At 49.6% G+C, this 26675-nt stretch overlaps 1 protein-coding gene across 1 annotated transcript in view; it reads left to right on the top strand.

Moving 5' to 3' along the window:
- Positions 1–25666, top strand: part of LOC311525747 (alpha-2-macroglobulin-like) — a 45320-nt gene extending 19654 nt beyond the window's left edge. Inside the window, exons 18-37 of the mRNA XM_084638086.1 lie at positions 332–476; positions 5245–5338; positions 6059–6287; positions 6671–6797; positions 11658–11779; positions 13057–13108; positions 13774–13857; positions 14280–14456; positions 15018–15102; positions 16319–16475; positions 17158–17232; positions 18141–18306; positions 18752–18975; positions 19963–20181; positions 21322–21449; positions 22015–22105; positions 23079–23147; positions 24022–24124; positions 24802–24843; positions 25491–25666. Coding sequence (XP_084494212.1) covers positions 332–476; positions 5245–5338; positions 6059–6287; positions 6671–6797; positions 11658–11779; positions 13057–13108; positions 13774–13857; positions 14280–14456; positions 15018–15102; positions 16319–16475; positions 17158–17232; positions 18141–18306; positions 18752–18975; positions 19963–20181; positions 21322–21449; positions 22015–22105; positions 23079–23147; positions 24022–24124; positions 24802–24843; positions 25491–25516 — 2415 coding nt within the window. The 3' untranslated portion in view covers positions 25517–25666. The remainder of the gene's footprint in view (positions 1–331; positions 477–5244; positions 5339–6058; positions 6288–6670; positions 6798–11657; positions 11780–13056; positions 13109–13773; positions 13858–14279; positions 14457–15017; positions 15103–16318; positions 16476–17157; positions 17233–18140; positions 18307–18751; positions 18976–19962; positions 20182–21321; positions 21450–22014; positions 22106–23078; positions 23148–24021; positions 24125–24801; positions 24844–25490) is intronic.
- Positions 25667–26675: the final 1009 nt, after the last annotated feature.

Below are 26675 nucleotides of genomic sequence, written 5' to 3'. Positions count from 1 at the left end.
GTGACTAAATCGTAGCCTTATCTATGCGTGATAGGCTCCATATCCCATCAAGGAAAAGTGTCAAAGTTTCCCCCTTGCTCATTAAACCCCTAGTACTGGTGTATGCTGTGGTGTTATAGCCATGTCGGTTCCAGACCAGGTGAATAAGGTAATATCTTTTATTGGGCCAACTGGTGTAAGCTCAGAAGCTCGTCTCTCTCTCACCATCAGAAGCTGGTCCAATAAAAGATATCACCTCACCCACCTTGTCTCCCTAATACTGGTGTCAGTTCTGGAATTTCAACCTCAACAAAAATAAATAACAAAATTTATGTTGGGTTTTTCCCTACAGGAAATGGGTTTAAAGGTCTTCACAAACTCCAAGGTGAGAAAGCCACATTACTGCCTCCATTTCCCTCAAGTTGCTTGGGATTACAGAAGTGCTGAAGGACTTAGCAGTGAAATCAGGACACCAGCACAAGGACTCAGGAGAACTGGTAAAGGCCAAAGGCCACGCAAGCATTCTGTTCTGAGCAGAGAGAGCATCTGTGTTTTGGGGTGAATGCTATTGCTGATCGCTGGCCGCATGCTAGCTCTAGTGTTGGGACTGGGGTTGTGGATTGAGCATTTGGAAGTTTTTCCCACATCATGAGATGACCATTCCCTCCTGAAGTTTGAGGTTGGGGCACACTTCTCCTGACAGAGTGAGGGGCCTGCTTTGATACCCTCGCCTGGGAGATTAATGGAACCAAATTGTTTCTGGGGGCTCTGAGGGAGAATATTATGCTGCTGGCAGACAAATCTGTGAGTAGCTCGCAGACAATGATCTTCCGTCCTCAGGCATCAGTAGAGAGTTCCCCAAGCACAGCCTTCTACAGAGTCACCATTGTCACGCTGTCTGGAGTGGCTCACAACCATCACTGTCTACCTTAAGGCAGATTGTCAGAAAGCAGAGCAACATGCCAAACTGTTGGTGTGTTCTATAATTAAATTTCATCAAGCCAGTGACAAATGTGAACTCATGGATCACTGTACCAGTCTTACCATGGAGTCACAGACAGTCCCCTTAGAGTCTCCAGTTTATCTTGCCACCCAGACAAACTGTGATTAAAAAGTCACTTATACCAAAAATCACCTCACATTTTAGGTGGCTTTCAGTCCCAAAAGACCAGTCACTTATCCCTAGATCTTACGTCAAAGATAATGCTGGTAGCCAATTCTATAGTATGCTAACTGAAGGTTTATTAGCTAACAAAAGGAAATGAGAGTTATTGAGAGGTTGAAGCAGATAAAATATATGCATAGGTGAGTCAGTCTGTAATTCCAAATGGTGGCAGTGATGTAATAAACTGCCAGTTTCCCAAGTCTTTTCAGGATCCCCAGATTGTCTTTGGGGATCTCCGCTTCGCATCTGGTACACTTCCCTGTAAGAGTCCAAACAGTCCAGAGATGCAGGATCTTTCCCTGAATCCATACTTACAGCTTCTTCTCACCAAGAACAAGCTGGGAGGGTCACTACCCACGTGGGGTTTTTCTTTGAGGACAGAGTGAGGAATGCATTTAGAGTGTTTGCCTCTGATCATCACACACAATGCCCACTTGCTTTGAAACCTGCACTTTTCTGTTAAAGTTCTTCATTTGCATTGCACAAGGCTTCTTTTTTGTTTGATGGGTTATTTAGTTACAGGGTACACATAATGTAAATGTTTGCTATTGCATTATAACGGATGCAGATAAGTGAAAACAAAGCAAGTAACATCCCACTCATTTTCATGAAGTTGAAACACCACATACACTCTGATACATTTAAAAATCGCTTTGTTCTATACGAACACACAAGTGAATTGGCCGGGGGCTCTGGCATGAGCTGGCACCTGGTCTGTCAGGATCACAACCAGGGTTTACGGACGATTAGGGACAATTGAAGTGGAAGGGGAAAATCTTGATGATGGAATTAGTCAGCTTCAGCCTGGGGCTTCTGCCACTGTCTCTTTATGGCACCAATAGCCCTCAGGTTGTAAGACCCTGATAGTGAACCCAGGTCTTTAGGTGGTATCCTTAGCTGCTACCCCTGACCAACAGCTCTAGTGCTAAAGGCCTATAGACCCACAGCAGCCATGCCCTGGTCCTCTGATTGGATGGACAGACAGCACTCCCAGTGAGTACCTGGGCTATTAAAAGCCCCAACAGGTAGAGGAAGCTGTCTGAGCAACAGATCATTGTCTGCTGATTGCTGCCTAGACAGCCTTGCCTGACCCTGCCTGCTGCCTTGCCTGGTCTGGCCTCCCTGATGCACTGACCTGACCCCTTGGATTGGACCTTCCAGCTACTGACCCTTGAGAGAACTCTGACCACTGCCCCAGGCTGCCTCTGATACTGATCAACCTCCCAGCTGCCCCATCATCTGCCCACATTTGACCACTGCTCTGGACTGCCTCCGCCACCAGACATTAGAGAGGTTGAAGCTGACCAATTCCAATATAAAGTTTTTCTTAACTCTTATGCCATAGCTGTACAGGGGGCAAAAAAGAGATTGTTTGCCACTACCATAGAGTCAGTGGTTTTTTTTGGAGTGGTGGGTAGTCTGGAAACATCTGGGCTCTTGTTGCTTGGTGACTGATTTGAACATTTCTCACCAGCAGGAGAGATTGTTAATTGGTGTATATCTGATTTTCAGAAGTGCATTTTCAATTTATGGCAAAGAGCCTAGAGCACTGGATTGGTGGGGTTTTGTGTGTATTATAAATCCAAATAAATAAATAGCGGTGAGGTACCAATAGATCTGGCTAGTTAAACATATTGTAGGCAGAAACTCTGATGCCTCTGCTATTCCAATTCTGGGCTCCCCACACCGCTCTGCCAATGCCTCTCAGTCCTGCCTTGCAGCCCCCCTGCCATTCCGGTCCCCGGCTCCCCACGCAGCTCTGCCAATGCCCCTCAGTCCTGCCCTGCAGCCCCTTGCTAGTCCAGTCCTGTTCAAATGGTAATAGTGGCTTCTATGATAAGCAATATCTATATGACCTTTAGGGCTAGCCCAGGCCAAGCATTGGGGATCTTTTGCTTATGTGATCCTTGCCCCTCAGAATCCAAGCAGCATAAAAAATACAGTTCCTCCTTTTTATCCCTTTGCCCCTTCTGCTTTGAGTTGCAAATTCAGCCATTGGAAGGAATTCAGTGGGCTGTCTCCTCTTCTTGGTGGAGGGGGAGCAATCAGCTGATGTTCCACAATGGTTTGTCTGGTGTTGATGGGCCTTCTTTTGTGGCAGACTGGTATTACACACTCGTTAATGCTTCTTTTCTGTCTGGTGATTCACAGTTACAGAGCAAACATGAAATATTACCTTAGAACAGTGGTTCTTAACCTTTACTGCAGCCTGCACCCCTTTGGTTCTCAAAATATGTTCTCGCACCCCTTATCAAAAATCGTTGAAGTAGGTCAGTTCTTTAAACCTAGATATATCATAACTATAGAATGAAAGAGAGAGAATTATATACATATAAACATAGGTTTGATGAAACAAAGTAGTTATACTTACATGCCTGTGCTTAATTTTTGTTTTCTATGATTTACCTTCTAAAAAAATCTGGCATGTCTCGCACCCCCAGAAAGGGCATCTCGCATCCCCACAGTGGTGCGTGCACCCCAGGTTAAGAACCACTGCCTCAGAACATGGGATACAGATACTATAAGTGAGATTAATGCCTGCAGCCACTCACAAGGATTGCATAAAGTCTAAACACTGAACACATTGTTATAACTCTAATGCCTAGTTTAACAATACCAATACACAGGTGAGCAAAAAATGGCTGTTATTTTCCACACACACAAAAATAAGGGACAATGGGGAAATCATTTTTTAAAACATATTTTTTGGGTTTTTTTAAATTTTCATTCAAAATAAAAAGTCTCCCCCCGCCCCGCCCCAGTTTTTCAACAACCCCGCCCCCCAGAAACTGTTGATGGAAACAGAAATTTTTGTATGAGAATTTCCATTGAGTCAAAAAGCTGGGTTTTTTCCAAAATAAAATCTTTGAGAAAATTGTCGTGACCAGTTCTAAGGCCGATCCTTTGAAAGGCTGGGGGCTTTGCAGGGATGGTGGAGCAGAAAATGACATGCTGGAGTCCTGATGACCCCTCAAACATGCTTCAGACATGGAACTTTCCATTCCCACCCTGCCCACCACAACAGATTTGGGTGTCTGACTGCATCAGTGTAGCTGGAGGGGAAAGTGTCCAGGGTGTGTCTAAATTGCAGTGGGAGGTGTAATTTCCAGCATGGGAGCCAGGTTTGTATAATTTTTGGTGGCGCCCAGAACGGGTCCAAGCAGAGCTGTCCCTTCCATGAGATGGACCGGGGCAACCGCCCCAGGCCACATGCTTTGGGGGGCTCCACACTTCAGGAGGATGCAGGGTCCAGGGCAACCTGGGAGGTTAGCGGGGGGCCTGGTGCCAGCAGCAGCAAGCAACTCGGCCCCAGCCCACCCCGCCGGCTCCCAGCATCACTCAGTGAAGGGGGCGGAAGCCAGAAAGAGGCAAGGGTGGGGGCTTGGGGGAGGGGGTGGAATGGGGGTGGGGCGGGGAAGGGGTGGGAAGAGGTGGGGCAGGGGCTGGGGGAAGGGGTGGAGTGGGGGTGAAACAGGGTGGGCTGGGGCAAGGTTGTTTGCTGGTGCTGTCGCCAGGCCCCCCGCTAACCCTCCAGGCTGCCCTGGACCCCACATCCCCCTGAAGCATGAGGCCCCTCCAAAGCACAGGGCCTGGGCGGTTTCCCCAGTCTATCCTATGGATGGGACGGCTCTGAGACTATAAGCCCAAACCTTGGTGGAGCTGGGCCCAAGATCCTGAATATTGGTGGAGTTCGAGAACCACGGGCCCATATAACTCGCCGCCTGTGATTTCCAGGCCTGACAGACATACACGTGCTAGCTTTGATCAAGAGCTAGTGCGCTAAAAAGAGAAGCGTAGCTGTTGCAGCACAGATGGCTGGTTGGGCTAATCACCCCCAGCGCGATCCCGCTTGGGACCCAACGTATGTACTTGGGAGGCTAGCCTGTCATGCCCTCACTCCTACACTTCTACTTTTAGCACACTAGCTTGATCACAGGTAGTGTAGCGTATGTACATCTACCCAAGCTGGAAATTACACGTCCAGCTGCAGCGTTGACCTACCCTCAGCGATGGAAGCATCAGGCTGGTTTTGATGCATTATATCTGTGCTAATCAGTTGTACTCACACCACCCAGGACATTCAAAGCTAGTTTTCTCAGGTTACCCTGCCATGGCTGAGACCCTTCCAACAGAGGCGGAGACAATTCGAAAGTATTTCCCGGAGACATGGATTTGGGATTTAGTGTCTGTGAAGTGAGTAGCTGGCTGTTGCTGTTCTAACATTTCATTATTTTTTGTGATGATAATATGAATTCCTGATGGTTACTGAGCCTCTTTCATCATCCCAACGTGCTTTTCAAACTCTGTGTATGCAGGATTCACTCAGCCACCTGCAGGCTGTTCCCCATTGGCAGGTGTTTACAGTGCAGAACAACACTGCACAAGCTTCTAGAAAGGAAAGTGAAGAAGAGCCCCATTTCCAATTGAAATTGCAGGGGGAATCTAAGCATTTGGATTGTAATGACCCAGGGATTACTGGGGTGAGCCCCCCTCTTCTTGTTAAAAGGGTTGTGGAGTCTTTAATGATCACAAGTTGTCAAAATATCAGCTGTGTTATCTGAATGACAGAACCTCCCATGGCACATGACCTCCCAGCACAATGGGCTCAGTGCTAACTCAGAGGGGAGAGCGCTCCCTACTGAGTCCCCACATCATTCCCTGCAGCACAGCGTCATACTGGAGCATTGTGCTCAGTGTGGACTCAGAGGGGAGAGCGTTACCTACTGAGTTCTCCACACCACTCCCCGCGTCACAGCACTCTGTAGCACCACACTGGAGCATTGGGGTCAGTGCTGATTCATAGGGGAGAGGACTCCCTACTGAGTTCCCCACATCACTCCCTGGAACACTTGGGTTTTCCTTCAGTGTCTGACCAGGCTGTGATCATGATCCTATCTCTCTTTTTGTCACCAGCTCCAATGGAAGTGCTGAATTGCCCTTGACAATCCCCGATACCATCACAGAATGGAAAGCCAACATGTTCTGCACCTCGAGTGACACTGGTTTTGGCCTGTCCCCAACCGTGTCCCTCAGAGCCTTCCAGCCCTTCTTTGTGGAGCTCACCCTGCCCTACTCCGTGGTGCGTGGCGAGGCCTTCACGCTAAAGGCCACTGTCTTCAACTACCTGACCCGCTGCATCAGGGTAAGGGACACTCACACCATCACCATGCAACCAAACCCACAGGCCACACCTCTCTGCATCACAAACTCCTGTGTCTGTAGCTCTCTTTAGCCCTCGGGCTCTCTGCAGTCCCTGTCCTCCCCAAACACCTGTACACCCAAGCCTCAATGCTCCTGTAACTCCCATGCCACCCCAAACCCCTGTAACTCCAAATCTCTACACCCCTGTAACCATCTACATTTCTAAACCCATGTGTTCCCTCAACCCCCTCTGTCCCATATAGTACCACAAACCCTGTTCTGCCCAGTTCTCTGCACATCCCATCTGCTGTACTGTCTGCATCTCTAGTTACTCCCAATTTCCCTAGCCCCCTCCCTGATGACACGTCTCTGGACAATTGACAGGTCAACATCTCACTGGCTCCATCTGCTGACTTCCGAGCTACCCCCGTGGAGAAGGAAGAGGACTCTTATTGTCTCTGTGCGAATGGAAGAAAAACCGTGTCCTGGGCTGTGACCCCAAAATCTCTGGGTAAGAAGCATTATAGCTCTGATATCTTTGGGGCTGGATGGAGTGGCACAGAAACCTCAGGGGGCAGGGACCTGGTAGCTCAAAAATCTCTTGGTAGGGGATTCAACTTCCCCAAGACACTTCTTTGGGGTGTTTTACTTCAGTCCTTGGTTGGGGAGTGATAAAGCTCCTCCTCAGACAAGACAGAGAACCCTAAATGGTTTTCAGCTGTTGGACCCCTCCATTCAAAAGACACTTGTCTGTTCAGTGAGGACCTCCACCCACATACTCCTCTCTAACACACCAGTAAAAGATGAGAGCTGGCTGGGTCTCTTCTTTCAGCAAGAAAAGCAGGTTATAGTCCTTGGTTCTCACATGGGCCAGGACAGTCATCCAGAATGAGGGTGATTTGTGCTGAGACTGGAAGCCTGAAATACAGTTATCACCCATCTGCTTCACCCCTGCCCATATCACATAGTGGAGAAACCACTTAGTTGAGACACCCCATAGAAAACTTAAAGTTCTGGTTAAATGGCCATCCTTACTAAGAGAAGAGCCCATCTGAAAGGACTTAAATTGTTGTAAAATCCTGTGCTGATTTAGAGAAGGGCATGAAGCCAATCCACTGATCCAAAAGAGCTTTGAACTCTGAGGTATCTGAAATCCAGTTCAGATCTGGATTCAGCTTTGTGGTTTGAGCTCATCTCTCCACTGAATACAAATACAAGTGTGACAATGAGATTCGTTACCTTTCTCCTTTATTTGATCTTTGTTTCTTCTTTCATTCTTCATTTGGCAGCTTTGTTAGTAATGAATCAAAGCTTAGCATTTCTCAAAGCCTCCCTGAGGTGTCTAGCTCCCCGTTGAGCTCTTATTATAGCCCTAGTATCTGGCTGCTCAAAATCAGCAGACAGCCATTCCACCTCCACCCTCCATCCCAGTGGAAATATCTCCCTCTTTGCTTCACAGATATGAAGTGCACAGCAATCACCTACAACTATGGGGATATTTTTTTCACTGAGGTCTAATCTCTTGAGTAGACAGCGCCAGCAGCCTTTCAGGTGGCCAAAGGCACATTCAACTATCATTCTGCACCTGCTGAGCCTGTGATTGAAGCACTCCTTGCTGCTGTTGGGGTAGCCAGTGTATGGCTTTGTGAGCCAGGGGAGTAAAGTGTAGGCTGGATTTCCCAGGATCACTATTGGCATTTCAAAATCCCCATTGGTAATCCTCTGTTCTGGAAAGAAAGTCCTTGCTTGCAGCTTTCTGCATGTGTCCTGCACCTTCCCTGACCATCCCATGTTGATGTTAGTAAAACGTTCCTAGTGATCCACGACAACTTGTATTACCATAGAAAAGTAGCCCTTTCTTTTGGTGTACTCTGGCAAGGTGGTCTGGTGCCAAAATAGGGATATGTGTACCATCTGTTGTCTCACTGCAGATCAGGAACCCTATTGCTGCAAAACCATCCACTGTGTCCGGCACACCGCTGAGAGTCATAGTCTTGTGTAGCAGGAAACAATTAATGGCCCTGCACACTTGCATGACAGCAACTTCCCATGGTGGATTTCCCAACTCCAAATTGATTCCCAACTGATAGGTAGCAATCTAGTGTTGCAAGCTTCCACACAGTGATCACCACTCTGTGCAGCTCTCATTTTGGTGTCAATGTGCTGGAGAGCTGGGGCGAGCTCTGCACACAGTTCCAGGAAAGTGGCCTTGCACATCCACAAGTTCTGCAGCCATTGCTCGTCATGCCATACCTACAAAATGTTGTGTTCCCACCAGTCAGTGCTTGTTTCTCAGGCCCAGAAACAGTGCTCCACCATCTGCAGCTGCTCCATGACTGCCAACAACAACCTTGAATTGTTTCTTTCCATGGTTCACAACAAGCTAGCCTGCAAGGAATCGTCATATTCCCCAATGCTCCTCTTGAGGCTCCGGAAATGCTGCAGGATCAGGCGTGTTGTGTTCACAATGCTCATCACAATAGTGCAGAGCTCTGCAGGATCCATGCTTCTCACAGAGATGGCGGATGCGCAGGTTTGCGGTGTTTTTGAAAAGAGGCGCAAAACATTATGGGATGCAGATATTATTATGGGATGGAGAAAATTGCATCATGGGATGTTGAAACCATGTTTCTAATCACTCCTGCACGACTTTTTTGCCCCCATGATGCATTGCAAACCCTTCCCAAAATACCCTGTGCTAGATGGTTGTGAGTTGCACAGTGGAATACTTACCCAGGGTGCACTGCTTGCTGCCCTCAATTCAGGCACTGTTAGTGAGGATGTGCACTGCCGATACAAGGAGCATAGTGTGGACATTCAAAACGGATTTAATTACTGCCGTGGCTGCATGTTGACCTAATTTAGGTCTACTTAATTTTGTAGTGTAGACATGCCCTTAATAAACTCCTGACTACTCTCCACTTAACTCCTTGGTACTAGCCAATTGCATCCCCAAGGAGCAGAATTTTTTTAAATACTATCCTGATTCAGCAGCTGTCATTGCCATTCACTGTTATTAGGCTAAGACCATTTCCTGGGAAACATCTCAGGTGAGCACATCTGGAATAAGTGTGCTGACCCTGTTAAGTAATTTGTGGATCTGATGGAGAATTTAATTATTGCTTCCCCTCATGGCCCTGATGGGCTAAATGGGAGCATTAACTGTTTGCTTGACTCAGCCAAGGCTCTATGGATAGAATCATAGATTCATAGATTCTAAGGCCTGAAGGGGCTATAATGACCCTTTAGTCCTGTGTAACAGAGGCCATTGTCCTCAGCCAGAAATCAGATCCATTACTCCCTGCACTCCTATCCATCTTGCCCAATTCCTGCCAGGACTGGGAAGGCTGCTGCAGAGTGATCCTCATGTCTTTTCTGCACTGTTTTTTTGTTTTTTTCATGATTGTAGCTTCATTGATGTAGCAGCACCAGAACAAACTCTTAGTGTAGACATACTATCTGGTGTAACCTGTGACTTGCACTAGTGCCACATGCCCTGGTTTGAAATGAGAGTGTCAGAGTAGCCACCAGCAAGAGTTGGTGGCTGTACTCTGAGGCCACCAAAAATTTTGTTGTGAGAATCCTTGTCAGACCATGCCTGCACTGGTGTTTTTCACACAGATGTAGCTGCACCAGAGCAAACCCTTAGAACAGTCCTTCTTCACTGTGGTGAGTCACTTTTCACACCAGGGAAGCAGGGCTGTTCTCAGGGTTTGCTTTGGTGCAGCTATATCTGTGTGAAAAACCCAGTGGAGGCATGGTCTAAGATACTACTACCATGTCTACACTACAAACTTATGTTGACTCAAGTTACATCGGCATACAGCTGCCTCAGTTAGCACATTACTTGTATGCATGCATACCTGGCTCCTTGTGTCAGAGATGCGTGTACTTCCCCAGGTGTGCTTGTATCGATGCAGAGTGTGGTGCCCCATGGATAGGTATTCCACTGCCACTTGTCAAAATGAGAGTTACATTAACAATGGAGAAGCAAGTGATGATCGCAATGTAGAAACGAGCTATGCCAAATTGCTATCAGTCAGTTGAGAATCACTTTGGAGTCAAGAAATTCACTGCAGGGGCTGTTGTCATGCAAGTATGAAAGGCCATTGATCGCCCCCTGCTATGCAGGACTGTGATTCTCAGCAATGTGCAGGAGCTTGATGGATGGATTTGCAGCAATGGGGTTCCCAAACTGCAGTGGGGTGACAGATGGCACACACATCCCACTTTTGGCACCAGACCACCTTGCCTCAGAGTACATCAACAAAAGAGGCTACTTTTCTGTGGTTATTCAGGTGTTGGTGGATCACTGACATCAGTCAGGGAAGGTGCATGACGTTCGCATCTTTAAGAACACAGAACTGTTCAGAAAGCTGCAAGCAGGGACTTTCTTTCCTGACTGGCGGATTACAAGTGGCAATGCTGAAATGCCAGTTGTGATCCTGGGCGACACAACCTAACCCTTGCTCCCTTGTCTCATGAAGCCATACACCGGCCACCTCGACAGCACCAAGGAATATTTCAGCGAGAGGCTCAGCAGGTGCAGAATGACAGTTGAATGTCCTTTTGGTCATTGGAAGGGGCACTGGCATTGTTCACTCACAGATGGGACCTCAGTGAGGAAAATAGCCCAATGCTGTGTCTTGCATAATATCTGCTCATAGATATCCATGTTCCTATGCTTGGTCCATAGCTGTGCCTGTGCAGCCTCTTCTCCCGCCAGGCCCAGGAGAGCCGATCTCTCCTGTCTGTTCCAGGCAGGAACATGTCTGAAGTGCAAACATGGTCAGCTGGGCAGTTGCACTCGACAAGGGAGAGTTGCTAGGTGTGCCCACTAAGCCGGGCACCCAGGAAAAGGAATTTCAAAAATTTGCAGGGCTTCAAAGAGTGTGTGTGTGTTGTGGGGGGGGGGGGAAGGCTTCTGGTTTCTGTGACCCCTGGCCAGCAGAGTTCACAATGGTGACCAGAGCAGCCAGCGTGGGGCATTGTGGGACAGCTGCTGGAGGACAGTAACTGTCAACATAAGTAATGGAGTGTTTGCACTATCACTGCGTTGACCTAAGCACATCGAACTTGGCTCTATGTCTCTCGGGGTGGCGATGTTATTAGGTCGGTGTAACCGGGCACTTACGTCGGTAGGAACCAAACTGAAATGTAGACACATGCACAACTAGGTTGACATAAGCTGCCTTACCTCAACCTAAGTTTGTAGTGGAGACCAGGCCTACATGAGATATGACATGAGCTCTCCCTCTACAGAGAGGCTTCCATGTAATCAATGGTGCTGAAGAGTGGAGCACCATGGAAATGACATTGACACCCCTGTAGCTGCAGTGCCTGGCAGAACCCTTATCCCTCTTTGTTCCAGGGACTGTGAATTTCTCGGTGAGTGCAGAGGCCCTGGAGACGGAGCTGTCCTGTGGGAACGAGGTAGCAGTGCTCCCTGAGACAGGACGGAAGGATACAGTGATCAAACAGCTGTTAGTGGAGGTATGTGGGCTGCTTACTCCCTGCGGTATAGAGAAGTGGTAAGTTTTCACACAGTGTGATGTAGGCAAAAAGCTGTGCTATGATGCTCTGTGTAGATTAGGAAAACGGTAATAACTTACAGAGTTGTGACACTATAACTGTCCATGCCTCCTCTGTTATAGGACTTCAGGGCCCATCAAGAACTCTTAAAGAGGGTGGCAGCAAGCCTCCACCTCCAGGCAGAGGAGATGGAGGAGCCCTCAGACTCACTGGTTAACATGCTGTCCCTGTCGGCATCGGGTAGCTGTGACAACTTGCTATATAGCCTAACAGAAGCACATGGGTGGGAGATTCAAAGCACCTAGGGGAATTAGGTGTGCTTTGGAAAATCCCACCCACTATAAGATACAATACTGTATATTCTCTTACAGAAAAAACATTGCATAGTGTGCCAAATAAGCATAACATGGTAACATTGCATAACCTCTCTCTTTCTAGGGCAGCAATGGTTGCTGACATTACACAGTGAAATGAAATAGCACAGGGTAATGCTGCATACCCTCACCTTTGCAGGAAAGCAATAGCTCATTATACAGCACCTATAATCAGTAAGAAATGATACATAAAGCTGCATAGCCTCTCCGTGTGTCATGAAAAAGCAACGATAACTAATGACATTTCATGATACCAACTGTAACATCAGTTATAATAATGTGTAATATCGTCCCTTCCTATTATCCATGTACCCTATTGCTGTCCTTAAATGGAGAGAGAAAATCTGCAGCATTACAGTGTGTAGAATTGCTGATATTCCACTATGTAGTAAGTTGTCTTTAACTTATTGCATCACCTGATGTTAGCAATGACACATAGTGCATGTCCTCTCTGTTATAGGGGCATTAAGGTACCATCTTGCACAGTGTGCTACAGGTAACGAGTAACCCATGCGATAGAGCTGCACTATTCTTCCCCTGGGTGTGAAGAGACAATAACTTATTTGTAGCTGGTTTTTATTTTATTATAACAGATTATTATTTTATGAGTCTACAAGCATCAGTCCATGGAAATTTGCAAATCTCGCTCTTTCTCTAATTCACCCACTTGGCCCTTTACATTTCTCTCTGTCTTCATTCATTGTCCATTTTTGTTGAACTCTCTCTTCTCCCCACCTCTCCTGCTGCCTCTCTGTCCCTTTCTGAAGTTTCCCCACCCTGTCCCCACACAAACTTTGTTCCTGATGCCAGATGTTCAGTCTATCTGCAGCTTCTCACCTTTCTTATTTTCCTTCCCTTCCCAAGCCCGAAGGGACTGAGACGGAAGCAACCTTCAACTCTCTGCTCTGTGCAAATGGTAAGGACCTTTCTGCTGCTTCTTCATCTATGCCCTTTGCCAGTGGATGAAGAGTGACAGCCCCAAGGAGGGAGTGGGATTGTTTGGGAGGCTCTGAGGGTGAGGTGAGAACTTGGGGTGTCAGGATAGAGACTAAGCAATGGTGGGGATGTTTCTGTGTGGCGAGTCAAGACACATTTCCTAATCATGAGGACATTGCTTGAAACATTGAGATCTAGAGCTTGACAAAGCCCAGGAGAATAGACTGCATGAGCAATCCTGGCCCAAGTCCCCGGGGGATGGGCTTAAAGGGGTTTTAATAGGACTTTTCCATCTCTAATCTCTTATTCTATGGAATGAAATTACAAACTGGATTCTACCATCTGTAATTGCCAGCAAACAGGAAAGGCCAAAGAACTGGAGATGGCAGTTTCCCATCTGGCCATATGGTGGCACCTCACTCCATAGAAAGAGCTGAGTTTTCCCCATGGGTCAGAGAACTCCAAGCCAGAGGGTACAGTTGGGGGTCTTACTGTCCAGTTAGGAGGAATGGAGCTGTTGAAAGCAGGGATTCCCCACGCAGGGGATGGGTGGAAGGCGGCGTTCCAGGTTCTGCTCTGGGACCCATTCACTGCTGAGCATGGGGGCATTTTATTTTATCCTATCTGTCTGATCTTTTCCCTCAGGAAATTCAGAAGCAGGGAAGATTTCCCTGAAGCTTCCACCGAACGTGGTGCAGGGCTCTGCCAGAGCCTATGTGACAGTGCTGGGTGAGTGCAGCAACTCAGAAAGGACCTCCCCTGGCAGCTGCGGCCACTGCTCCTTGTCTGCCTGCCGTGCCAGCCTTTCCACCTGGTCAGCTACTCACTCCCTTCATCAGTGTCCCCATCATCTCTCCATTCATCTCTTCTTGTCTCTTTTCCTGTTCCTGTTCTCCTTTCCCTGACCACCCTTTATCAGTCTCCCTGTGTGTTGGCCTTTCTGTCTAAGTATCCCTATTCCTATACCAGCCATCCTCCTACCCTTCCTTCTCCCCATTCTCTCACTCTGTGTTTCCTCTTTCAGGATATGGCTCTGCCCTGTTTTTCCCTCTGTCCTTCTCTCTCACCTGTTACTGCCTGTGCTCTGCGGTGCACTCTGCCTCCGCAGGCCACCTCTGTGCGACACTCACTCCCTGTGTCTCCACCTCCAGGCGATATCCTGGGCACAGCCATGCAGAACCTGCAGCAGCTTCTCCAGATGCCCTTCGGCTGCGGGGAGCAGAACATGGTCCTGTTTGCCCCCAACATCTACGTCCTGGACTATCTGAATAAGACAGGGCAGCTGAGCGAGGAGACCAAATCCAAGGCCATCGGATACTTAGTCAGTGGTGAGGAGGGACGGGGCTTTTGTTTCTTCACTTGCTCCCTTCCAAGGTTGTGCTGGGAGCTTTCTGCTTCTGCCTGACTGGCAGAGAGAGCTTCCCTCAGCTGAGGACAGATGGACTGGGTTGTGTATCTGGGGTCCCCATTTGACACGCTCTTGGCTCACTATTGTCAATTGTCTGAGCACTGTTGTTATGCGCACCCATTGCCCCACGAGAGCTACTGGCCGCTGTGTCCATCCTATGAATCACCCCTATAGTGTGGAAACACTGCACACAGTAGCCAGGTGAAATGGCTTCTCAGCCTGGATGCTCTAGCTAACCAGAATGTGGGGTACTCCCTCTACTGGAGTGCGATGGTGCTGCCCATGTGTTGTATGTCAGTTCCCTCTGCTGACTAGCTTGTGGGATGGAGACGTGTATGTTTGTGTACAGGTGCTGGCTGGTACACATCAGGTCTACTCCTGTACCTAGCAGCCCCTTTACTGGCTGAGCTGGTGAGCTGCTCTCTCAACCCCTACGGTGTTTTTTCTGATCTATAAATCCTGCTTTAACTCTCCATTTCAGGTTATCAGAGGCAGCTGAATTACAAGCACCTGGATGGCTCTTACAGCACATTTGGGGAGCATTTCAGGCAGCCGGGGAATACCTGGTGAGATGTCTTGCCAGTCACGCCTCCCCTAAATCTCCTCTGGTATATAGTTATGAAGGAAATGTTAAATGTTAGTCAACTGGTGATGCTGTTAAAGGCTTGAGGGCTCGCTGGATCTTTCACAGTCCCTTGGCATAGATCACACCAAAGGGAATAGGCTTCATCAGCCTGCTGTGTATAAAAAGCACCTGTTCCCACTGGGCCTGAGGAGAGAGAGAACTGAAGAGGCAAAGGGGATGGGATGGTTTCAGATCATTTTTGAAAAAAGATGGAGAGATCCAGGGGAGGCTGTTCCAGAGAGGGAGCTGCAGAGGAGCAGACTCTCGTACCCATAGTGGTGGAACTGGGTTAGAGGTAGAGAACATCCTGGTGCTAGAGAGAACCATAGGAATTGCTATGCCATTGATTGCCCATTATCAAGATCATTAATAGGTATATTGAACAACACCAGTCCTAGTTCTGAACCTTGCAGCACCCCACTGTTAGCCTTGTGCTGTGATGAAACTGATCATTTAATCCTAATCTTTGTTTTCTATCCCTGAACCAATTTCTGATCCATGACAACACTTTGACTCTCATCCCATGATTATTCAATTCATTTAGACTTTACAAAAGGCATTTGAGAAGGTCTTTCATAAGAGACTACTAAAGAAATTATGTCAATCAGTTCTCTTTCATTCAGTGCTTTATTGACATGTTCAGGGAATTCTAAGAGATTAGTAAGACACAATTTTCCTTTGCAGAAGCCATGCTGGTTAGACCCCATCAGATCATAATCTTCTGAGTCTTTTATTATTCTATTTTTAATTGTCATTTTGACTAGTTTACCAAGTACAGGCAAACTGGTGTATAATTCCTTGGATCTCTCATGGAGCTCTGTTTAAATATAGATTCAACATTTGCAACCCTGTGACCCTCTACTATAAGAGCTGCATTTAGCATGAAGAGGGCCCATAAGTTTGAGAGACTGGTTGTGTCCAGGGAGGGTTTTATAAACAGGAAGAGAGAGCTTGAACTGGAACCTGAAATCAGTGTGAAGGAGACTGTGGAGGTGTATGAAGGTGGAGGCAATGTATTCATGCTCTCTGCCCCATGGCCACCAGCTCTCTGGGCCCTGTTGCTTCCCCTCAGGCTGGTGATGCCCCAGGACCCTGTCTCCTCCAGCGAGCACAGGGCATGGGAGGGAGCTCTCACTGCTGCCCGCTCTCTGTTGCAGGCTGACGGCCTTCGTGCTCAAGTCCTTTGCGCAGGCCCGCTCTCATGTCTTCATCGAGGAGAAGCACATCCAGGATGCTCTGGCCTGGCTCGCTGGCAAGCAGAAGGACAATGGCTGTTTCCGCAGCTCTGGGATGCTCCTTAACAATGCCATAAAGGTGATGTATCCACCCAGCCGGCTTCCCATGGGCCTCATACAGGATTCCAGTGCCATGGAGAGAGCTGCAACTTCGCATGGGAACAGTTCAGACACTTCAGCACATGGGACCAGGGTGGGAGGAGAAGGGGATGACATGGGCCTGGGAACTACCATGGAGATACGGATGGGCAGATACTGTACTGTACATGGGACCTACTATGGGGAGGAGAAAGGAGAGGGCAGATCCATGGTAACTACCATGGGAGGTAAATGGGGACAGAAACACAGAGGGTGTCTACACGGCAGCTGGGAGTGGACTTCCCACCACAGTAGACAGAAAATAGCAGTGTGGCCATGTGTGGCCATGGCAGCTCAGGCTAGTTGCCCAAATACATACTCCAAGCTTGAGCATGACTGTATTTGGGCAGCCAGACAGAGCTGCCGCCCGTGGCCACACTGCTTTTGTTAGTGTGCCAGCCTGGCCGGGGCTAGTGTGTGCATGTTTGCCTTGCTAGGAAGCACGTTCTCAGCTGCAGTGTGGACATACCCATTTGGGAGAGCTATCATGGGGCATGGCAAAAGTGGGCAGATAAAGGGGATGAGGATGTAGTATGTAGAGAGCTCCTGTGGTGCAGGGCCCAGAGGAGAAAAGGCTTTGGGTGCTGCATGGGGTTAATGTCTCTCTCTGTGGTTCCCTGCAGGGCGGGGTGGATGATGAGGTCATGCTCTCTGCCTACATCACCATCGCACTGCTGGAGATTCCTCTGCCCATCACTGTACGTACTCACACGCACGAAGTCCCCTTCATGAGTACCCCTGGGTCAGCAGCCTCCCCTCTCCCACATTCCCTATATCCAGCCGAGTCCTGATAGTGGCAGCCTGCTGCCCTGATAAAGGGACCTCTAAGGAAAGAAGGGAAAAAAACAGTTTGGAAAGGCTTTGGCTCTGGCTCTGGTACGTATTTAAAAAAAAATAAAGACTCCAGAAGTCATGTCACAAAAAGCTGTAGCGCTCAGTCGCTGTCTCCTGTGTGTCTGGCTGCAGCTCAGATGGGTCTGACCAATGGAAGCTTTCCAGCCTGACAGCGTGGCTACTCCCTTCTTCATTATTCCTGTTCGTTTTATATAGTCTCTGTAAACATACTAGGGGTCTAGTCATGCTTTCCACTGGATGAATGACTAGGAGGGATTGTAGACTAGTTGACAGCTGTTGGCCCATTGCTATCCATGGCAGAGTCTGTTTCATTTGTCTTCCACATATTTTCTTGGTTAAAATTCAATAAATAGCCCTAGACACCTCAGATGACCTTAATTTCTCCAAGTTGTGAAGGCCTCGTATCTAACATGGCTACCCCATGGAAGGCAGGAATGTGATTTTTGTAATTGCTGAGGCAGTCTCAGCTAGACACATTAAAGCCACATTTCTGTGCTCGGTGGCCCTCAGTGATGGGGTGACCAAATTACTACAAGAGCCTGAGTTCACTGGGACCATGCAAGTGACGGGTGTCAAACAGTCACTCATCCCATTGCCAGCATCTGTGTTATGTTAGATCCACTGCACCTCTTATTTAAATCCAGCTGTGCTCTGTGGCCATGAGATGACAGCCTGCATAGGCAGTGCCCAAAGCCTAGCTCGTATCATCACATTGCAAACACTGATTGTTTCCCCTCTATGCTCCCTGCAGCACTCTATGGTCCGTAGTGCTTTATTCTGCCTGGAGACGGCCACAGACCAGGGAGGAAAGCATGTGTACACGAAGGCACTGATGGCCTACGCCTTCACCCTGGCAAGGAAGGAGGAGAAGCGCAGGGCACTGTTGGACTCACTTGACAAGGAAGCTGTGAAAGAGGGTGAGAGCTGTTTATTGGCCCTTCTTCTGCATCCTGGCCCACTGGCCTTACGCAGCGTGGCAGGAGAAGGGTTAGATTGTTATTGCTATAACCTTCAGTCTGTACTGCGGCAGGTCGGGATTATTTAGCCTCTTCACACATTTTAGATCAATGAGCCTTAAAAACCCTGGCACTGGCCATTCTTGGGATCTGACTTCATAAAATGTGGGAGACACAGGCACAGGTGCAGCAATCTAATTAGTCACTGAGAGTTTCCACACCAGGAATGTATCAACCCACTAGAGGGATTATTAATATCTTTATGCTTTGTATTGACATGCCCAGCAAGGGTTGGGACTCCATTCTCCATCCTCAGTGATGGTATGTCAGTAACCCTCTTGGCAACAGCCAGATATTCGGTAATAAACACTTCCTTTTCTCCTCCCTCTCCCTTCTCCCACTGCAGATGGCTCCGTTCACTGGCAGAGGCCCGGAAAGCAGCCAGAGGCCGATCTCCCCTTCTATCACCCCCGTGCTCCCTCCGCTGAGGTGGAGATGACGTCCTACGTGCTCCTTGCTTACCTCACCGCACAGCCGGCACCATCCCAAGGAGACCTGTCATTAGCAGCTCAAATTGCAAAGTGGATCAGCAAGCAGCAGAATCCCAACGGGGGCTTCTCCTCCACCCAGGTGAGTGGTTCCTCTCGCCAGCCTCAGACACCCAGGGCAGGAGGGGGAGGCAGGAGATATATATATCAGGTTGCCAGAGAAGGACGAATAACCCAGCACTGGAAAGGAGACAGACGTCTCCTGGGGAGGGGGATGGGGCGACAGTGCCCTCGCTGCAGGGTTTAGAGAACCTCTGTTTCTGAGGGGTTTAGATCATGGGATAGTCACAGCATGGAGTATGGCTACATCGGATCCCCACAGGCCTTAGCAGGCTAATGAGGCAGGAGACTGGACAAGTGATGCTCTTGTGTACAGAGGGCAGACTTGTCGCCCTGAGCATCTATGAGCTTTCCCCAGCTCCCCCCAGCACTGACCCCATCCAGCCCGGCCAATCCAGCTTGGGAGCTGAGGCCTTCCCAGAGAAGCAGCAGCAGCCAGTCACTGCCAGACACACCTTGGTGGGGTGGGGGCACCATCCCGAGTGATGTAGAACCAGAAAGTGCCACCTGATTAAAGGCAGCCCAAAACATATCCCTCTTGAAGACAGTGCACAAAGTGTTGCCCTCTGGAAGACTACTTCATGGAGGGATTTGGTTAACACAGTAGGGTTGTAATTCTGGTTTCCTGCTGCTGAGGCATGTGGGTGCATCTGCCTCTGTTATCTGTCTGCCCTCAGTTGTCCCTTCAGGTTGGTCCTTCACAGGAGGGTGGGTGGCTTCTTCCTTCAGCTCCCTGTGGTGGAGTGTCAGAAATCCCAAGGCCTACATTCCGAAAGGTACTTAGACACTTGGCTGCTTTCAGTGGGAGAAAGGTGCTTAAATACCTTTGAGGGTCTGGGCCCAGGGAATAGGTGAATGGCTTCTGGGAGTGATGGGTGGAAATGGGAAAAGCCGACCTTTCTGAGCAGGGCAGTGCTGTGTGGGAGGAGCCGGTGTGGTAGGGGCTCCAGGCCCATAGAAATGGCTCATTCATTCCCTTGGGCACCTTGGCCCATCTCTTGTCTGTCAGGACACAGTGGTGGCACTCCAGGCCCTGTCCCAATACGGAGCCTCTACTTACACCAAGAGCGGAGGAGCGTCCACAGTGACCCTGCAGTCCACAGGGAACTTCCAGGCCCAGTTCCAGGTGGATCACACAAACCGTCTGCTGCTCCAGCGTATGGCACTGCCAGAGGTGCCAGGGGACTACAGCATGGGGGTGACAGGAGAAGGATGTGTCTACGTGCAGGTATGGGGCTCTGGGGCAGGTGGAGAGGGAGAGGCTGCTGCTGAGGGAAGCCCATCTCATTCCTATTGGAGATAGCAGGGTGAGGTGAGATGGGTAGGGGAGGGAAGGGAGAAAGAGATGGGGATGAGGATGAGAAAATAGGAAAAGGTGTGAGGAGAGAGAACGGCCAGAGTTAGGGAATGGGGAGTGTCAAGGTTCCTTCCCCACTCTGAACTCTAGGGTACAGATGTGGGGACCTGCATGAAAGACCCCCTAAGCTTATTCTAACCAGCTTAGGTTAAAAACTTCCCCAAGGTACAAACTTTGGCTTGTCTTTGAACCATATGCTGCCACCACCAAGCGTCTTACACAAAGACCAGGGAAAGAGCCCACTTGGAGAAGTCTTCCCCAAAAATATTCCCCCAAGGCCTACACCCCCTTTCCTGAGGAAGGCTTGATAAGAATCCTCACCAATTTGTACAGGTGAACACAGACCCAAACACTTGGATCTTAAGAACAATGAAAAATCAATCAGGTTCTTAAAAGAAGAATTTTAATTAAAGAAAAGGTAAAAGAGTCACCTCTGTAAAATCAGGATGGTAAATACCTTACAGGGTAATCAGATTCAAAACAGAGAGAATCCCTCTAGGCAAAACCTTAAGTTACAAAAAGACACAAAAACAGGAATATACATTCCATCCAGCACAGCTTATTTTACCAGCCATTAAACAAAAGGAAATCTAACGCATTTCTAGCTAGATTACTTATTAACTTAACAGGAGTTGTGAGGCTGCATTCCTGATCTGTTCCCGGCAAAAGCATCACACAGACAGACCAACCCTTTGTCCCCCCGCCCTCCAGATTTGAAAGTATCTTGTCTCCTCATTGGTCATTTTGGTCAGGTGCCAGCGAGGTTATCTTAGCTTCTTAACCCTTTACAGGTGAAAGGGTTTTGCCTCTGGCCAGGAGGGATTTTATAGCACTGTATGCAGAAAGGTGGTTACCCTTCCCTTTATATTTATGACAGGGAGCTAGTGAGAGGAGGAAGGAGAGAGAGAGAAGACAAAGGAGGGAATGAGATGGACCGGGGGAAGGAGGCAGAGGAGATAATCAGAGAGGAGATACGCACAGGCCCACATAGAATGGTGTATTCTCTTCCAGACCAGCCTGAGGTACAATGTGCTCCCCAAGCCAGAAGAGGCACCGTTCGCGCTGGAGGTGCACGCGGTCCCCGAGACGTGTGACAGCCCCCAGGTCTACAGGACTTTTAGCATCACCATAAACATCAGGTAACTCCCCTCAAAGGCCCAGGCCTTCCGGAGCAGCCCTAGCTTTGATGCCGACTTTCTAATGTGCCAGGGGGTGCTCCTCCCCCAGGCTCTGCCCCCATTCCACCCCTTCCCTGAAGGCCCCACCACCACCTGGCCTCTTCCCACCCCCATCACGCCCCCCGCCCCACCTCTTCCCACCCCATTCCACCCCCTCCCCAAGCGCGCCCCACCCTTGCTTCACATGCTCCCTCAAGCTCCTCCTGCATGCTTCAGAACAGCTAATTGAGGCTGGCAGGAGGTGCTGGGGGAGGGAGAGGCACTGGGGGGGGGGCTGCTGGTGGGTGCTAAGCACCCATCACTTTTTTTCTGGGGGTGCTCCAGCCCTGGAGATCCCATGGAGTCAGTGCCTTTGAGCCCTAGGGATGGGGATGAGTCACTCCAGGAGATTGCAGGTGGACAAGCAGGTGGGGTGGGAGATGCTACATGTCGGGGGAGTGTCAATCTGTGCCAATCAGAGTTGAGGTGTATCAACTCTGTTCTGAGATGTATTAAACCTTGTTTCATTTCCCGCTTGGTCTCCCAGCTACACAGGGAAACGCCCCGTCTCCAACATGGTCATTGTTGACGTTAAGATGCTGTCAGGATTCATCCCTGTGAAGTCATCAGTGAGGAAGGTAATAGCCCATTCTGTGTATGGGCAATAGCCTCTCCCCCCCCCCACCCCGAGCTCCTTGCCTTCAGCCCCACCTGAGGGGTATCTGGTCCCCAGTGGGCTCCAGTTCCTGACCCCTCATATTATGGGTGCAGCCTGGTCTCATCTCCAGCAGTCGGGCCCCCCATGTCTTCTGTCTCTCGGAGCCCATCTCCTCTTTTCCACTGGAATCCTGGAGGATCTGAGAGCCCCCACTCCACTTCTATCACAGGGGCCAGTTCAGATCAGTCTTTCATCTGCAGATTTCCCAGCTGCAAGATCGTGTAGGCAGCAGCTCCTTCCATGTCTGACTCCAGCCTGGGGCTTATGGAGACCTTGTGCAGTGACCCCTGGCATTGCAAACAGTGTTAGCCAGTCTAAGGTGGAGAGAATGACGAAGAACTATTAGGTCTGTTTGACTGAGGTTGAGTATACTGGAATTGGTGCTGCCTTTGATTGGGGTCCGGCCCCTCAAGTGCACTTTACACCTCAGTCCACCAGCTGGGTGGGGACACATACTCCACCTTTACATCACCAGGAGAAAGAGATCCCGATGATTCTCCATCACTGACCATTTTAAAATCGAGATTGAATGTTCGTCTAAAAGATCTGCTCTAGGAATTCTTTTGGGGAAGTTCTCTGGCCTGGGTTACACACATAGGCGTAGTTTGACTTCTGTATTAGAGGGGGAGGGGCAGCTCCAGTCCAGGCAACGGGGTTGCACATGTTGCAGGGGGCAAATTCCACACCTGCCTAAGGATTGCAGTTTGGTGGGGCAACACTCCCCAATGTACCCAAACTACACCCATGGTTATATTGGTCAGACTAGATGATCTAATGGTCCCTTCTGGCCTTGGACTCTATGCATTTGTGAAAGAATCCCATTCCTTAGGGCTCTGGGGTAGTTTGAAGGGGAGCTCAGTAACACCCTGCTTCTCTCCCTTGGCTGCTGGCAGCTGGAAGGACGTCACCACATCCACCGCACAGAACTGAGCACCAACCATGTGCTGCTCTACATGGAGCAGGTGAGAAGCCACACGGGGCCGGGATGGGCCAGGAAGAGTCACCCCCATGTACCGCAATAGAAGTGCCCGGGGGGAGGGGATCTCCGAAGCCTCAGCTGGGAAAGACAAACCTATGTATCCCCCCCCCCCAGCAGCTGCTGTTCCCCAGCATTTCCCTTCAGCACTTCCTGCTCCCACAACACTGTCAAAGTTTGACTCAGACTCACAATTTATCAGACCACTCTGTTTTATTAGCAAAGCTGCTCTGCTAATACATTTAGAAGTGAGCCCCCCGAGTGGGGCTTGTGTCTCTTAATTTATACAGTTTTTTGGAGAACAAGTTACAGAGAAGTTACAGACAAAAGAAGAAAAGGATTTTAGTCACCACCCTGCGAGATCCCTGAGACCAGTCACATATCTTCAGTTACCTGCCAGCCTTAACAATCTCCTTTAACAGCTTCCAGTTAACTTAACTAATTGCCCTTCACACCTTCCATTCTGATGCCTGCTTCTTAGACCTGCTGGCTCTGTCTTAATTGCTTCTCCATTCAAAAGCTAACTGTCCCTATGTGTGCTCCCTCAGATACTTTGTAACATGTTTTGGCATGCCCTCTCATATACAATGTATCCAGCATGTCCCCTTATACAACGTTATACTTATACAATGTTATACTTCCACAACACAGAGCCAGGGCCCTCATACCTACAAGTACCAGGGGGTCGGGCGGGGCTCATCCCACCTCCCTCAGGGCCTGAATCCCTGCCAGCCCCTGCAGCCAAGGGGGGCAGATGCTGGACCTGCAGGATCATGGGCGGCACTAATGGGGGGAAGAGATGTGGAAGGAGGGGGTGAAGTAGCTCAGAGCCTCCTGTGCCTTGTCTGTTTCCCTCTCAGGTGAGCAACGTGACTCAGAGTTTCTCCTTCGCGGTGGAGCAGGACTTCCCCGTGCAGAGCCTGAAGCCGGCGGTGGTGAAAGTCTATGATTACTACGAGACGGGTGCGTGTGCGGGTGGGGCTGGCAGCAGTGGAGGCTGTGGGCCTATCATAGGGGGGAGAAGGTGCATTCAGAGTCACAGTGAACCTGCTGGGATATGGGATTGAGTGTTTACCTGCTCCAGGATAAGAATGTGGGGCACACAGAGTTTACATGCTAGGGATCATCCTGCACTGACATAATGCTCACACCATGGGAGTCTCTGAGGCCCCAGACCCCTCGCGCACTGTAAAGGGAAGATGCTAATCCAGGTAGGTTAGAGCCAAAGGGATCTGGGAGGGTCCTGGATTCAGATCCTGCCCTGAGATCCCAGCTCTGGGGGTGACCCAGAGGAGGCAAATTCATGCATCTGTTCCCAGCTAGGAAATTGAGGTGACAAAACCAGAGCCCAGCAGCAACCCCGGCGGTCGTGTGTCAGACGAGGTGCAAACGGACATAGGGCACCTGGCACAGACTCTCTGGAGATGCCTGTTGCGCTGTAGCCTTGGGGTAACCGTTGCCTTCCTCCCATGGAGCCCAGCAAGTTTCCCCAGTGCCCCTGGAGAGAGGGCTCCCTCCCCTCCTCCCTGAGATCTCTGGTGCGGTGCCAGCTCTCTGCAGAGGGCCTGGTGGAAGTGTGAGGAGTCCTGGTTGGGTCTCACACAGCCCTGATCACATCTCCCTTCCCTTGTGCCTTCCAGATGAATTTGCCATCGCCGAGTACAGTGCCCCCTGCAGCAAAGGTAGCGTATGAAGAGATGACTGTGAGGTTTTCAGACTGCCCAGTGCTGCTGAGGTAGAACAGAGCAGAAATCAAGCCTGAGTCTTCTCAGCCTGTCTGGAGGGTTGTAAAAGTTGCTGTTCTCTTTTGCCCCATGTCCTGGGGTAGTCTGCCAGCTCCCCTCGGTGCTCAGGGAAGAGGGGAACGCCAACTCCCCGGCTTTGTCAAGTTCCAGATTCAGGCCTTGAGTCTGATGCAGCAGGCTTGGTTAGTCCCAAGATTACGTCCTCCCACTCAGTCAAAACAAGTCTCTGCTTTCTGTACCTGTCTCTGGGACAGAGCAAGAGCAAGTCCTTCCAAAACCCACGCTTGGCATCCCTCTTCTCATCAGGGCTGTTTTTAAACAGGCTGCAAAGCAAAACAGATTAATGAAAAACCATCTTCCAGGGTTGGGATGACTCAACACTGCTGGGAAGGGGGTCAGGGCTGAAGCCCTGAATATTCTAGGGATACGTCCGGCCACTGTGGCAGAGAAATCCTAGCCTGGGCAGGGCAGTGTCTCTGCAGCTTCTATGCTCAGAATGAGGTGACCTACAAGAGGAAAAGCTGCTCCTCTGTGAGTCATTGATTCCTCTGTAACTCTCTCACACTCTCTTTTCCCCATCATAGCTAATGTTGAGCAGGAAAATGCGTGAGTGACGGAGCTGTATTCTGGGCCCTACTGGATCCTCTCTGCTCATCTCTTCATGCAGCAATTCCCCCTGGCAAAGTGGTTTGATATAGTGCTGAGGAAAACCCCTCAGCACCATATAATTAATGTTATAAATAAATTGTCATGATTCTGATCACATGCTTGTGGCCTCTTTCCTGGTTACTAAGGCTTATCCCTTCTCCCCTGTTGGGATCAGATTGCAGAATAGTCTCAACCTTAAAACAGTTTCAGAGCCGTCCCCAGCCATCGGTGCCAAGGAGGGGTTGACAGGACATCAGAAATGACTTAAGACAGAGGGTCTCTCTGGGAACAGCCCTGGTGCCTGTGATCTGTGAAGATCTGTGCATCACATGGGCCTGTTTAGTTGTGCAGGCAGGGAACAGACCCTTCCCCGATGGCATGATCCTGAGGAAGTTCGGAGGTTTCCTATCCCGTTTCCTGCACTGGGGATAATCTTGGCCTAAGCTCCAGTTGCAGGGCCAAACTCTATCCACAATGACATTTGAAGTCAGTGGCATGGCGCAGGTGTAACTGAGGGGAGATGTGAAGACACTGGGGGCAGAATTTCTCCTGCTGGGTCTCCCTTGCAGGTGATGAAGGAGAGAGCCCATTTTGGCTCTCAGAGGAAGTTTGGAGAAGTTTGTGGCACTGGCAGTGAGGAAAAACATCTTTTTACTCATAAAATGAGTATGGTGTGCATGTGGGTCTCAGCAGTCTTGAGAATGGGAACATGAGCTGGCCATGGAGAAGGGAGTTGGAATAGTGCAGCCAAGAGGTAAGGGAAGCAGAGGTGAGGATTTCAGCAGAGGGAGCGTTGAGATGGGGCATGTGCACACATGCATGCGTACATGCACAAAACGCTCCCATCCACCTCTACATTGTAGCCCTAAGTATTGTTGAGCTGGCAGCATAGGCACTGACTTTTATTTTTCCCAGTGGGTGCTCCACCCCAAGGCCCAGCCCCACTCCACCCCCCCCACCAAGGCCCCGCCCTCACTCTGCCTCTTCCTGCCCTGACTTTGCCCTCTCCCTCAAGGCTCCACACCAGCTGCCAAACAGCTGAGCGGCAGCTCAGCTGAAAAGCTGTGGCTGGTGGGTGCCGACCACCCCCACTGTTTTTTTTTCCCATGGGTGCTTGAGCC

The sequence above is a fragment of the Lepidochelys olivacea genome (assembly GCF_965140295.1).
Source record: "Lepidochelys olivacea isolate rLepOli2 genome assembly, chromosome: 1".
Classification (NCBI taxonomy): domain Eukaryota; kingdom Metazoa; phylum Chordata; order Testudines; family Cheloniidae; genus Lepidochelys; species Lepidochelys olivacea.
This window is presented reverse-complemented; position numbering and strand designations above follow the sequence as displayed.